Source organism: Mesocricetus auratus, unplaced genomic scaffold (genome assembly GCF_017639785.1).
Source record: "Mesocricetus auratus isolate SY011 unplaced genomic scaffold, BCM_Maur_2.0 Super-Scaffold_100038, whole genome shotgun sequence".
Classification (NCBI taxonomy): Eukaryota; Metazoa; Chordata; class Mammalia; order Rodentia; family Cricetidae; genus Mesocricetus; species Mesocricetus auratus.
Window position 1 is genome coordinate 1,368,240 of NW_024429216.1, and position 14,021 is coordinate 1,382,260.

General features: G+C 46.8%; 2 protein-coding genes across 11 annotated transcripts in view; both read left to right on the forward strand.

Moving 5' to 3' along the window:
- The window catches only part of Lig1 (DNA ligase 1), a 31,778-nt gene extending 27,472 nt beyond the window's left edge, over nucleotides 1–4,306 (forward strand). For all 5 annotated transcript variants that reach the window (XM_013125742.3, XM_013125745.3, XM_013125744.3 and 2 more), the window contains exons 24-28: nucleotides 717–869; nucleotides 1,638–1,691; nucleotides 2,261–2,404; nucleotides 3,870–3,962; nucleotides 4,057–4,306. In XM_013125742.3, coding sequence (XP_012981196.1) covers nucleotides 717–869; nucleotides 1,638–1,691; nucleotides 2,261–2,404; nucleotides 3,870–3,962; nucleotides 4,057–4,140 — 528 coding nt within the window. In that variant the 3' untranslated portion in view covers nucleotides 4,141–4,306. The remainder of the gene's footprint in view (nucleotides 1–716; nucleotides 870–1,637; nucleotides 1,692–2,260; nucleotides 2,405–3,869; nucleotides 3,963–4,056) is intronic.
- Nucleotides 4,307–8,238: 3,932 nt separating this feature from the next.
- The window catches only part of LOC101830126 (calcium-binding protein 5), a 62,561-nt gene continuing 56,778 nt past the window's right edge, over nucleotides 8,239–14,021 (forward strand). For 3 of the 6 annotated variants that reach the window (XM_040734468.1, XM_021223433.2, XM_021223434.2), the window contains exons 1-2: nucleotides 8,277–8,593; nucleotides 9,523–9,778. The gene's annotated coding sequence lies outside the window, so the exon portion shown is untranslated. Of the gene's footprint in view, nucleotides 8,594–9,522; nucleotides 9,779–14,021 lie in introns of all 6 variants that reach the window. The other 3 variants (XR_005872634.1, XR_005872635.1, XM_040734469.1) reach the window with 3 other exon arrangements.

Sequence of the window (14,021 nt, forward strand, 5' to 3'; positions counted from 1 at the left end):
CGGAGATGAAGTTGGGTTCTTTTCCAAAAGTTTCAGAAAGCCAGCAGGGGCTCAGAGAAAGTGTGATCTTGTTGTCACTTTGTAGACATCCTCTGGCTGCTTTATAGAGAATAAGCCAGAGTGATGTATGATTGGGCAAAATGAGAAGGGGGTGGGGAGTGTTTCCTGGCATAAGATGACAGAACGAGGCGCTTGGGAACTGGGCAAGCTAGACCTGCTGTACATTTCCTCTTGGCTCTGGTCTGTTTCTCCCGTCTAGAAGCAGCTCATTGTGTGCTAACCTTCCCTGCCTTCGCAGTAATTCACTCTTGTACCCATAATCTGAAGCGCCTGCCTGGCACTCAGCTGGTGCTTCGTAAGCGTTTCTTGAGTGGATGGGCAAGAGTGTGAAGTTGAGTGAGTTAACCTTGCCTACTTGGGGACTGAAGCAAAGAGCGAAACAGAGTGACCCCCTCCCCCAGCTGCGTGTGGTACCTACTGTAACCCCAGCACTCGAGGGGCTAAGGCAGGAGGATCTAAATTCCAGCACAGCCTGGAAAGAGAAAGATGATTCCCCTCACACACTCCAACCCATTGGCTCTGCTTTAAGATGAAAAGCCCTTGTACCTGCAGCTTCCCCGCGAGCCTGGCTTCTCTTCCCCAAAGTTCTCCAGCACAGGCCTCAAGTAGTGAGTTCCCACCTCTCTTCACCCTCATCCCTCCCTTGCCTCCTCCAGCTGAAGAAGGACTACCTTGACGGTGTGGGCGACACTCTGGACCTTGTGGTGATTGGTGCCTACCTGGGCCGGGGGAAGCGTGCCGGCCGCTACGGGGGCTTCCTCTTGGCTGCCTATGATGAGGAGAGTGAAGAGCTGCAGGCCATTTGCAAGGTCCTGGGGACTGGGTGCCGGCCGCAGAATCGGGAGGGACACTGTGGGGTGCGCCTGTGTCATTGTGCGGGCTCCACCAGCTCTGAGTGAACAAGTGGCATCTCACATGACCACATTTACCCTTGTGATCAAGTGCCTTGTAATTTGTTATATTTTTGGGCACTAGTCTGTAGTTTTAAAAGCACTATTGTTAGGACAGAAGTCAAACAATAATATGGCTATCACTACAGGCAGGGCTTGTCTAGTAAGAAACTTACATAAGCTGTTAAAAGGTAGCTGCCAACTACTTTTTAGCATTTCCTAAATGTTAGCTTTAAGCTTATGGTAGTGTTAAGAGTAGGTAGTGGTGTTGCAAGCCTATGATCCTAGCCCTTGGGATGTGGGAGGGTCACAAGACAGTGTCATATTGCCTGTGAGGCTGGGAAGGTAGCTCAGAGGTACAGCTGTGGTAGGATCCCTCAGTGAGAGGCTGGGGGCAGGGCCCAGTGGTAGAGCCCGGGCCTAGAATCTCCCAGTGAGAGGTTGGGGTGTGGCTGAGTGGAGATCTTTCTAGACATTGGAGAGATACAGCAGAGGAGATGAATTTTTCTAGAAAGCAAAGGGCAGTGCATGATAAGCGCAGCCTTTCAGGACGGGATTTTCCCCTTCTATGAGTTTTGGCTGAATTCTCAGTGAGCATCACCCCACCTCATGTCAGGTGGCAAGAGCAGGGTTAGGTGCTGGGCCAGCTGGTTAGATGAACTTCTAATTCGCCATATTCTCCTGCAGTTGGGGACTGGATTCAGCGATGAAGAGCTGGAGGAACATCACCAGAGCCTAAAGGTGGGCCCCGTGACCACCGGTGCCTCTTTTCACACTCGCTCTGGCCGAATGGAGTCCCAGAACATCTAGATTCAAGTCCCAGATCTGCCAGCTACTTCCTGACAGTGCTGGCCAAGGGACTGCGTGTCCCAGCACAGCATGTATCTAGAAGCTGTCCCTTAGAAATGCTGTGAGCCTCCAGAGAAGGACAATGTTTCCTGGTGTCCTCAGGCATTTTGGGGTGTTTAGCTCTGCCCTGTGTGTTGGTATCTTTAGGTCTGACCCCCCCCTCTCTGTCCCATTCTTGTCTGCTCTCCCCTAGGTTTGTGCCGCCTCCTTAAACTTCCCCTCCAGTCCTGTGTTGGGTGTGTGTCTATGTCACTCCGTGCTTCTGCCTCTCTGTCTTTAGTGCCCGTTATCAGTCCTTTCGTCGCTTCTCCATTTCCCTAGGATACTCCACGCCTGGCTTTGTAACTTGAGGACAAGCATCTTCTCCACTGGTCCCCTTCCCTCATCTCTAATCCCTCTCGCTCTCAGCCTTAGCCCTGGCTTTGAGGTTTAAGCATCTCCTTTCCCTCTGCTCCCTGCAGGCCCTAGTGTTGCCGACCCCACGGCCCTATGTGAGGATTGATGGGGCAGTTGCCCCAGACCACTGGTTGGACCCCAGCGTCGTATGGGAGGTCAAGTGTGCAGATCTGTCCCTGTCCCCCATCTATCCTGCCGCACGGGGCCTGGTGAGTGCTGGGATCTCTCCCTGTCCCCCATCTACCCTGCCGCACGGGGCCTGGTGAGTGCTGGGATTGGGAAAGACTCTAGGAGGGAAGGCAGAGCTGATGGGGCAGACTTTGAGTCATGCTCTTCCTGTGTATTTATTAAAAAACCTTGAATACATTTGGGTATTCAAGTAGTAAGAAGACAGTGACATTGCTGCCATTGGTGACATCTGACTCCAAAGTAACTTGAGAATGCAGACTTATGTGAGCATTCAGCCTGCCTCCCCAGTGTTTCCTTAATGACTGCCATTGCTACTTCACCCAGAATTAGTTGTCATGTACCAAGTTTTGCAGTTCCGTGGCTAATACCCCTGTGTCAGAACAGATCAGTGATGTAGCCTTGGCTCCAGCAGTCAGGAGGCAGCACACAGGAGACAGTGCAACTCAAATTCAGGTTCTTCCTGAAGTCTGGCTGGCATGTACGTTTTGATTGAAGCAGACTTATATTTTGAAAAGTGTCTTGGGTTTTTATTTTTTAGGTGCTTAAGCCAGAGCCTGGTACATGCTAGGCAAGCTCTCCTTATCATGTTCTCACTGGGACTTTTATTTAGGCAGGTGCTTTACTACTGAGCCACATCCCTGGCCCCCCACTGGGGGATTATGCTCTGCCTTACCCCTCTTTCTTTTTTCTATTTTTACCCGCTGTGGCTTTTTTTTTGAGACAAGGTTTTTCTGTGTAACAGCTCTTGATATCCTGGGACTACCTCTGTAGACCAGGCTAGCCCCAACTCACTGAGAACTTCCTGCCTCTGCTGGTATTAAAGGCGTGACCCCCCCCCCCACTGTTTGTGTGTTGGTTATTGTTGTTTATTTTGGGGTAAATTCTTACTAACCTGCACAGGCCTTGAACTTGAAATTCTCCTGCCTCATCTTCCTGAGCAGCTGGAATTGCAAGCAAGTTCTTCCAAGCTTGGTTTATCTCATTAAAAAAAAAACAAAAAACAAAAAACCACAACTTACTTTACAGTAGAGCGCAAGGGCCCTTGGTACCAAGTGCAAGGAGCTGGCCTTTGTCCTAACTTAACTGTGATGCAGCCGTAGGCTAGTAGCTGGCTGCTACCCATTTAAGGCTCTCAGTAATGGCAGTCTGTGTGCCTGTGTTCGTAGATGAGAATGAGTACCGCAGAAAGCGGAGGTAACTGGCTCGTAGCTGCTTGGCTCCTGAGAGCTGCCAGCTGGCATGGAGTCCCCAACTGCTTTTCGGCACTCGTCCTCATCAGGATGCTAACAGTATAAACAGCTATAGCAGCTGATATGTCCTGAGAGCTAGAGTACAGCGGGTACCAAGATGTTAAACATGCTGACACCTTTAACCTTACAGCCCAATTGAGCTAAGGCCCAGGTCAGGGAAGAGGAAGAGACTAGGGAACCATGTGTCAGCTCACTGCAGTTGGAGCCCTGCAGAGCCCTCTCACTACTCCCACAGGTGGACAAAGAGAAGGGGATCTCCCTTCGTTTCCCTCGGTTCATTCGTGTCCGTGAAGACAAGCAGCCAGAGCAGGCCACCACCAGTGACCAGGTGAGTCCTTGGGAATGGGGTTGGTTCTGCCCAGGAGCCATAGAGGTTCGAGTAGCTGGGGAGGAGCTGCTGATTCCCCCCTCCTCCTTCTCAGGTGGCCTGTTTGTACCGGAAGCAGAGTCAGATACAGAACCAGCACAACTCAGACTTGGACTCCGACCTTGAGGACTGCTATTAACCCCCTGGCCTCTTGGGTCTGGGGCAGAGGTTGAGGGAATCTGGGTACTGTTTGCCTGGTGGTGTTGATTGGTGTGTGTGGGGAAATAGGGGTGGGATACTGGGGCTGGGATGCTTCCTTGTCTTCAATAAATGACTATTAAATGCCTACTCTGTGAGGAGGTCCACACTGGGCTCTGGCATCTCTCTGTGAGCTCACGCTCGGTATAGTATATGACCGTTGCAGGTGCTGGACAAGTTCCCTGTTCCCCAAAGTCTGGCAGCTTCCAGCCACCTGTGCTGTGGAACACTCATAACATGGCCATTGCCACCTAAGTCCTAAGACTAAACAGTTTGTTTTATTTTAAATAGCCACATGTGGTCAGTGCTGATCATTGACTAGCAGTAGTTGAGCCTTCATGTTTTAACGTCTTTGAACTGGTAGCACTCTGGCAGGTTGACACTCGAGTGCTGTCTTTTGCAGATATAGGTGAGGACATTGAAACTGCCGGGGGCCACCAAATGCCCTGGCCAGGAGCACCAGTGGCTTGCCTGACAGTCAGTCCCACATCTTCCTAAGCAGGTCCCCCTTGGGAGCCGGTGATGCAGTACCAGGTGCATCTTGTCACCAGCTATCGCCTCAGAATCCTCAGTGTAGCATTTCAGTCATCACAAGAGCAAGAAGTGACTGTGTCTTCTTTGCTCGTGGCTGCGCCCTGAACGTACTGTCTGGTGTATGTGTGGCAGGTGCTCAGAAGTAGTAGCTGAGTGCCAGCCTCCTTTGGCACATGACCAGAGACCAGGCATCACTGCTAGTCTTCCCCCAGTGGCCTGTTCCTTCTCTCTGTGCTTCAGGAGGGACTGCAGTCCTCACAGAGGTGCAGATAGCCCTAGCCAGTCTGTAGTCCCTTGAGGGTCACCCGAGGCTGCAGCAGACATATTGTAGAACTTAGGCAGATGAGATAGAAAGGCTCCTAAGATGGGAGGGAGAATGTTCTTGAAAGCCCTGCTTTTCTGAGATGGTCCCAGGAAGAACGGGGCACTGGCAGCTTTCTAGGGACCTGGAGCAGGTAGCTCTCTGGCCACCAGCTGGAGGGGACATGGGCCAGGAGGAGGGTAGACAGCCAGGCAAGTCCAGGTTTGCACAGCTAGAGCTGTTCTGGTGGGACACAGTGAAGCCTGTCTTAGTTGGGTTTTCTTTTTTTTTTTTTTTTTTTTTTTTTTTTTTTTCGAGACAGGGTTTCTCTGTGGCTTTGGAGGCTGTCCTGGAACTCGCTTGGTAGTCCAGGCTGGTCTCGAACTCACAGAGATCCGCCTGCCTCTGCCTCCCGAGTGCTGGGATTAAAGGCGTGCGCCACCAACGCCCGGTTTAGTTGGGTTTTCTATTGCTGTGATAAAACACCATGACCAAAAGCAACTTGAGGAGGAAGGAGTGTCTTTCAGCTTAAAGGTTCACTTCACTATCATTGAGGCAAGTTAACAGTTGGAACCTGGAGGCCACAGAGAAGTGCTGCTTACTTGCTTGCTTGGCCTATTGTTTTTTGTTTAATAAATTTTATTTAAATTAGAAATAATCTTATTTATTTTACATATCAATCCCAGTTCCCTCTCCCTCCCATCCTCCCATGCCTCCCACTGACCCCCCCCCATCCATTTCCCAGGAAGAGTGAGGCCTTCCATGAGGGATCATCAAAATCTGTCAAGTTATTTGGAGCAGGGCCTTGGTGCTCCCCCATGTATCTAGGCTGAGAGAGTGTCCATCCATGGGAAATGGGCCTCCGGAAGTCCTTTCATGAATAGGGATACATCCTGGTTCCACTGCCAGAGGCCCCATAGACTGCCCAGTGCTCCTAGCTGACATCCATGTTCAAGGGGCCTGGTTTGGTCCTATGTTGGTTCCCCAGCTGTCAGACTGGAGTCCATGATTTCCCACTAGCTCAGGTCAGCTGTTTATGGATTTTCCCAGCTTGGTCTTGATCCTTTGTTCATCACTCCTCCTTCTCTGAAGCTGGATTCCTGGAGTTTGGTTCAGTGTTTAGCTGTTAATCTCTGCTTCTGCTTCCGTCAGCTACTAGATGAAGGCTTTAAGATGATATTTAAGGTAGTCATCATTCTCATTATTAGAGAAGGGAATTTAAGGTAGCTTCTCCACTAGATTGTTAGTTGGGGCCATCCTTGTAGATCTTTGGACATTTCCCTAATACCAGATTTCTCTTTAAACCTATAATGGCTCCCTCTATTATGGTATCTCTTTTCTTGCTCTCCGTTTATTCTTCCCCTGACTCAATCTTCCTGTTCCCTCATGTCCTCCTCTCCCCTCCTTTTCTCCCATTCTCTTTCTCCTAACCCTCCCTCCCTCCCCCATGATCCCAATTTGTTCAGGGCCTCTTGTCCCTTTTTACTTCACTGGGGGACTGTGTATGTCTCTCTTAACAGTCCTTGTTTCCTAGCTTCTCTGGAGGTGTGGTTTGTAGGCTAGTAATCCTTTTCCTTATATCTAATATCCATATATGAGTGAGTGCATACCATGTTTGTCTTTTGTGACTGGGTTACCTCACTTAAGATGGTTTCTTCTAGTTCCATCCATTTGTCTGCAAATTTCAATATTCCATTGTTTTTTTCTGCTGAGTAATACTCCATTGTATAAATGTACCACATTTTCTCCATCCATTCTTCAGTTGAGGAGCATCTAGGTTGCTTCCAGGTTCTGACTATTACAAATAATGCTACTTTAAACATCGTTGAACAAATGTCCTTATTGTATGAATGTATATCCTTTGGGTATATGCCTAAGAGTGGAATTGCTGGATCTTGAGGTAGACTTGTTCCCATTTTCCAGAGAAACTGCCATACCGATTTCCAAAGTGGCTGTACAAGTTTGCACTCCCACCAGCAGTGGAGAAGCGTTCCCCTTTCTCCACATCCTCTCCAGCATAAACTGTCATCGGTGTTTTTGATTTTAGTCATTCTGGTGTGTGTAAGATGATGTCTCAGAGTTGTTTTGATTTGCATTTCCCTAATGGCTAAGGATGTTGAGCAATATCTTAAGTGTCTTTCAGCCATTTTAGATTCCTCTATTGAGAGTTCTCTGTTTAGTTCTTTACCCCACTTTTAAATTGAATTATTTAGTGTTTTGGAGACTAGCTTCTTGAGTTCTTTGCATATTCAGCCCTCTGTCAGATGTGGGGTTGGTGAAGATCTTTTCCCATTTTGTGGGCTGCCATTTTGTCTTGTTGACTGTGTCCTTTGCCTTACAGAAGCTTCTCAGTTTCAGGAGGTCCCATTTATTAATTGTCTATTTCAGTGTCTGTGCTACTGGTGTTGTGTTCAGGAAGTGGTCTCCTGTGCCAGTTTGTTCAAGGATACCTCCTATTTTCTCTTCTAAGAGGTTCAGTGTGGCAGGATTTATGTTGAGGTCTTTAATCCGTCTGGACTTCAGTATTGTGCATGGCGATAAACATGGATCTATCTGCAGTATTCTACATGTCCGCATCCAGTATGTTGCTTGGCCTGTTGTATAGCACCCAGAACCAGCAGCCCAAGGGTGGCACTGCTCACAGTAAGCAGGTGCTTCTGACATCAATCACCAGTCAAGAAAATGCCCTAGGCAGCATAATGGAAGCATTTTGTCAAGATTCCATCTTCTCAGGTGTCCCTACCCTGTGTCAAATTGACACAGAATCCAGCTGTCAGAGATCCCCCTTAAAAGCAATTGTCATGGTCGAGGGAGATGGTCAGGAAAGTGCTTGCTAAGCATGAAGACCTAAGTCCAGACTGCTCCAGGACTCCAATTTAGGGCGGGGGTTCGGGGTGGGGGAGAGTCCCTGCAGGGAGACAATAGAGACAGCAGGGTTCCTGGGGCTTACTGGACCAGCTGGTCCAGCTGAATTGCCAGGCTCCGGATTAAGTGAAAGACCAGACCCACCTCAAAAGTGATTGAGGAAGATAGCTGACACTAACTTTGAGCATGCACAAGCACATGCATGTACCTGCACACCCATGTGAATACACTAATAGGAGCACGTGCATAGGCAAAAACAGATGTCTGGGGTTTTCCGTTGGCTGCAGTTGACACCCTGCTTGGACTGTTGTAGGAGTTAAATAAGGTAAGGCAAGAAGGAGCCCGGCCAGCACAGTTCTCATGTGACCCAGTTGTGCAAACCTGAGCCTGAACCAAGTGACTCTGCCTCCCTGCCTTGCCAATGGTTTCCCTCTCATATTCTCACCAGCGAGCCCCACTGGTTTTAAATGATCTCCATTTAACAGGTGGAGATCGCTCTCTGGGTGATGGGGGAGGGGTGAGGCAGGCTTTGGTTTGGGCCATCTGCTTCAGGCCACATATGAACGGTAAGTACGCCGTGAGGGCCTCGTACACACCCACGGGAATATGGAACCTGCTCCATTCACGTCTGCAAAGAAGGAATCATGCTGACGTCTAGAGGATTTGGACACTGAGGAGACAAGCCTGGAGTTGGGTGAGCAGTGGGCACATGAATCTTCCCCAGAGAGTGAAATCCTTCCCAGCTTAAAAGTTGTCGCAGGCCTGTCTAGATGGGGAGATGATAGAACGGGAGTTTGGGTGTGTGTCAGAGGGCATCATGGGAGGCTGAAGAACCGGAAGCAGCTCTCCCAGTTCAAGGTGAATCAGAATGAGCAGACCCCGGTCACGTGACCACACCTGCTACAGAAGTTGCTCGGAAGTGTATTTATCCTGGGAAGGAGATTCTAAATCACCCAGCTGTGAATGCAGCTCACCACATTTTCCCTTATGGACGAGAAATGAGTCAGACTTAGTCTTCAGCCACCCCCCTCCCATGAAGCTATTCTATTGGTACAATTATTTTCCATGTATTCCAGTAAAAGAAAGCCTTACCTTCATCGGAATACTGTTGCTTGCTATAAACCTCAGCTAGCAAGTAGTGGATTGAGATTTGGCCAGTGCCCTCAAACCCTGAGGACTTCTCATGTACTATGATATAAATGTGCCTCTCTTCTTAGCTGAAGATATCATACTTTCTTTGTGGGCCTCCTAGACCACTAATAATAAAACTAAGCGAGCTTGCCAGCTGCCTGAGAGTCTAAGGGGTGGCTAAGATAATCCCAGGGAACAGTATCTGCTTTCAAGGGCCATTCCTTTATCTGGAACTTGTCCGTCACTGCCCCGTATCATGGCTTGTAACGAAGAGGTCATTGTCCTAGGCATGCTGCCCACCACCTTGCCTGCAAAGCTTCCTGCCATCTTGGCACCAAAATCAAAGCAACAGCTCAGGTTGCTGCCAGGAACACCCCATTTTTGACAAGTTAAGGGTATGTGGTGACTATTCTAGGGCTAATTTTCTTCCTAGCAAAGTAGGACCCTGGCTGAGGGCTGGCCGACAGCAGATGTTCCGCCCTCCTTCCACAGACTTAGAAAACTCCTTGAAGACAGAAGGAGCTTTGCCGTATCATCCAGAAGCTAAAAGAAGACTAGAATTGTCACATGAAAACAGGAACGTGCTGTTTAGCAAGGCAACACAGCTCCAGAGACAGCCATGAGCGTAACACTACCTCATTTGGGTCCAGGGAATTAGGAATCAATAGTCAGGTGCAGGCAGGCTCAGGAATCAACAGAATGCTTCGGAAATGGGTCCCCAGAGGGTGACTGGTCAGTAGACTTTCAGGTGAGTGCCTGTTGACATGAGGCTGGCCCATTGTCTGGTTTTGTTTTGTGTAGTTGGGTTTGCTATGTAACTCATTCTGGCCTCTTAGCTTATGACCCCTTCTTCTTACTTAGTGCTGGGATGACATGTATGCACTATACTTGCCCATTGTCTGGCTTTTAGAAAGTCTTTGTTGCTGGGTCAACACTGGTTTAAGTCTGGAATACTTTTTTTTTATTTTAATTTTTAAATTAAACTTAAATTAGAAACAAGGTTGCTTCACATATCAATCCCAGGTCCCTCTCCCTTTCCCTCCCCTCCAATATCCCCTCATTTCCCCAGGGAGGGCGAGGCCCTCCATGGGGGTGTCCATAGTCTGTCTTTTCGTCCAGGGCAGGGCCTAGACCCTCCCCTGGGAGTCCAGGGTTGGAGTGCCTCTCGGAATACTTTTACAGCAATTCTTTGAAAACAATAGTTCAATGTTCTGGCCAAGGTCTAGTCCTCTTCTTCCTACCTGCCCCCCCCCCCATTTATCGCAGAATTTTTTTTTTACTATATTCATTTATTTGTATGGATTCCATAGCATACATGGGGAAGTCAGAGGACAACTTGGGTTGGGGGGGTGGAGGGGGGATGATTCTTTCTACTATTTGGATCCTAGGGAGTGAACCTAGGTCATTAGGCTTGGCAACAAGCACCTTGATCAACAAAGCTGTCTTGCTGGCCCTTTGTTTTGTTGGTATATATTCATTGAACACAGTACTGAAAACCCATAAAAACATTTTCATACCATTCTATGATGTACTTTAACCTTGTTTCCCCCCCTTCTCTCTCTCTCTCTCTCTCTCTCACACACACACACACACACACACACACACACACACACACACACACCACGTCCCCTTCTTTTTCCTTCTCCCTATATAAAATCCAAGAACCACGAATGTAATAATTGCCTTTCTGGGCCCGGGATTTCATCTCATAATCTGGAATTTTAGCCATTTTCCTGCAATTGACATTCCTTATGGCTGAATAAAATTTATTTTATTTCCCTTCAGCAAAGTTCCCTGGAGTAGTATAGTTGGATCTTAGGGTAGATCTGTCTTTTTTATTTTATTTTATTTTTTTAGGGAATTCCACCCTGATTTCTATAGTACAAGTACTAATTTACATTCTTATCAACCTTGGATAACGTTCCCTTTGGTTTGACTCCTCCTCATCTTTAACTTGTTTCCTTAATGATGGCTGTTCTGAGTGGAGAGAGATAGACTCAATGTAGTTTTAATTTGCTTTTACTCAATGGCTAGTGATGCACTTTTTGGCTACGTGGTTATTTATACTTCATCTTTTGAGAACTGCTCATTTTATTGATTGGGTTTGATTTCTTGGTATTTGTGTTTTGAGTTCTTTACATAGTGTAGATGCTTTCTTCAATCTGAAGAAAGCAAAGATTTCCCTAATTCTTCAGACTGTCTTTTCACTCAACTTTTATCTTTTTAATTTTTTAAAAGTATTTTTTGCTATGCACAGCTTTTAAATTTTGAAATCCCCCCCCCCTTTTTTTTTTTGTAATTCTTGGCATTATTTTCTGAGTATCTGGAATCATTGTCAGAATGTCCACACCTATTCCTGTATCTTGAAATGACTTGCCTACTTTTTTTAAGATTCATTTTACATTCTAACCACAGTTCTTCCTCCAACATGAGTTTTAGGTCTCTTGATTGCTGGGTAATGGGCTCAGGTCATGAGGAATTGAGTCAGGGTGTATTTGGCAGTAGCCCCAAGCCATAAAGAATTGCTTTGCCCAAGCCAGACCATTCAGCTCCACCTGCTGCAGAAACAATATGTCTGTGTATTGGAAACAACTCACCTTGTTCCCAGTCTACAAAAGCAGCTATAGGTACCTCCACATCTGCATGTCTCTCAGCTTCGGTGAAGGCGACCAGCCTTCATCCTGAGGAGAGGCTGGGGCCCTTGCTGTTCAGTGAGGCAGTCTCAGTCTGTGGACATGGATGGAGTCTGTCTCTTTGCCTTGCATTTCTTACAAAAGATGTCTGGTCCATTTGGAACACACCTGTGTGAGGTGAGAGAGATTTGGCTTCATTATTTTGCTTGTGGATTCACAGTTATTCTAGTACTGTTTGTTTTAGAGAGCCTATTTCTCTATATTTTCCGTATCTTTGTCAAAAATCAGGTGTCTGTACCTGGGGGGTTGGGGGGCGGGATTCTGTGCTGGTTCCATCCTGTGTTTGCTACTGTAGCCCGGCTGAAACCCTAGTTTTCTTATGTATAAAGTGATAATCATGCCTGCAGCAGATGTGAGTATGAAATTTCAGATGGACTAATGATGTATAGTGTTGAATAGCTGACAGTTATGCTATGCTGACAGGTCACTTACTGTCCTTGATTCTTTCTCTGTAAATGAGAACAAAAGGCCATATTTTGTGGTTACCAAAGTCACTACAAAGGGCCATGAGAATTAGATGAGTAACTACATAAAATGTACTTCAGGTGAAGAGATGGACACGGTAACAGCAATGGTGACATATACTGAATCCAGATAGCAGACAGGAACACAGGAAAATGAATGTGTCTGGAAATACATGTTCAGGATTTTTTAAAAATTGTCAAAAGCTTAGAATCCATTAGAAAAAAATTATTTTTTTTATATTGACATGCAGCCTCGATGTTTTCATTGCAAAGCTGAGGAGGAGGGCCCTCTCTGTATTCACTGCTTGTAGACAATGCCCCTTGCTTGGAATAGGTTTTGCTGGCAGGAGTGGAAGGGGCTGAAAATAGGAATCACTGGCCACTGGACACCATCAAAAACCTACGAAACAAGTTCTACTTTGTATCTTGAATAATGAATTTGTAACAGGACTTAATGGCATTTGAGAATGGTCTTAGCAAATTTTGTCAAATTAATACCTATTCTCGACTTAAAAATATCACAAATTGGCTTTAAGAGATCATATAAATAAGGGAGAAGTGAGGGGGAAGGGAGAAGGGGGAACCGAAGCTTGTATATACAATGAAAAAAATTTTTAAATAAAAATATTATATAAATAGCAGGAGTAACACACCATTAATCATTTGAGCAGAAATTCCAGAGTTTCATAGCTATAGAAATGGACAAATATTTCCAATGACTTAGTAGAAGGGTGTGGCAAACTAGCTAGAGACAGGCTGGGCAGTGGTTGCAGCACACCTTTAATCCCAGCACTTAGGAGGCAGAATTGGATCTCTGTGAGTTCGAGGCCAGGCTGGTATAAAGAGCAAGTTCCAGGACAGATTCCAAAGCTACAGAGAAACCCTGTCCTGAAAAACAAAACAAAACAAAACAGCAACAACAACAAAAAAGCTAGAGACATACTTTGGATTGGCAAGGGAGGAATTAGCCCCGTTCCAACATTGCTGCAGGGTGGGAATGCCATTGTTGCTGATGTTTTCATTTGGCCTGGAGTGTCATTGCTAACTAGACGGAGGAGTCTCCAAATCAACCCCTTGCTTCACTTGTCTTGTCACTTGCATGTGACATACTGTGCTGAAATGGAGGTCAGTGTGCAGGGTTCTTTTCAGTCTCTCAGATCTTGGTCGTGGTAGTACCCCTGAGCATCTTTCTTAAGAAATCCTGAGCCTGCTCTTGGCCGGTAGCAATGGTTAATCATTTGGGGAATGCTTGCTTGAAACTATCAAAGCAGACTGACTTCCCTGGAATGCCTTTGATCTCTTTCCTCCCTTTCATGGTGGGTGGTGCCAAAATAAGAGTAACTGGCAGCTGTCAGGCCCATTCAGACTTTGTGACTATGCCAAACCAGTAGATGACCAGACCCAGGTTTCCCACACTCTGTTCTGGATTCTAGACACTGGACAAGTGTCTAGAGTTCTACAGTCCTCCATATTTCCTAACCTAAGCTCCTGTACTTTCCCTCTCCTAAGGATAAAAGGACTTTAAAACCTCTACTGGATTACACGAGTGTTCCTCTGTGGTGTGTGTGTGTGTGTGTGTGTGTGTGTGTGTGTGTGTGTGTGTGTGTGTGTGTGTGTGTGTGTGTGTGTGTCTGTCTGTCTGTCTGTCTGTCTGTCTGTCTGTGTATGTGTTATCATAGGTGCTGGGCTGAAGCCTGGTCACATTGGCCCTCAGGGACAATTGATGTTTTTAAAAATTAGTTTTAAAAGTTGGCATTCAAAGCAGTGTGTTTCATTGTGGCGTTTCTATACAATTTTTGTTGCTCTCCTTCCTTCCATTCCCACACTTCTCTGT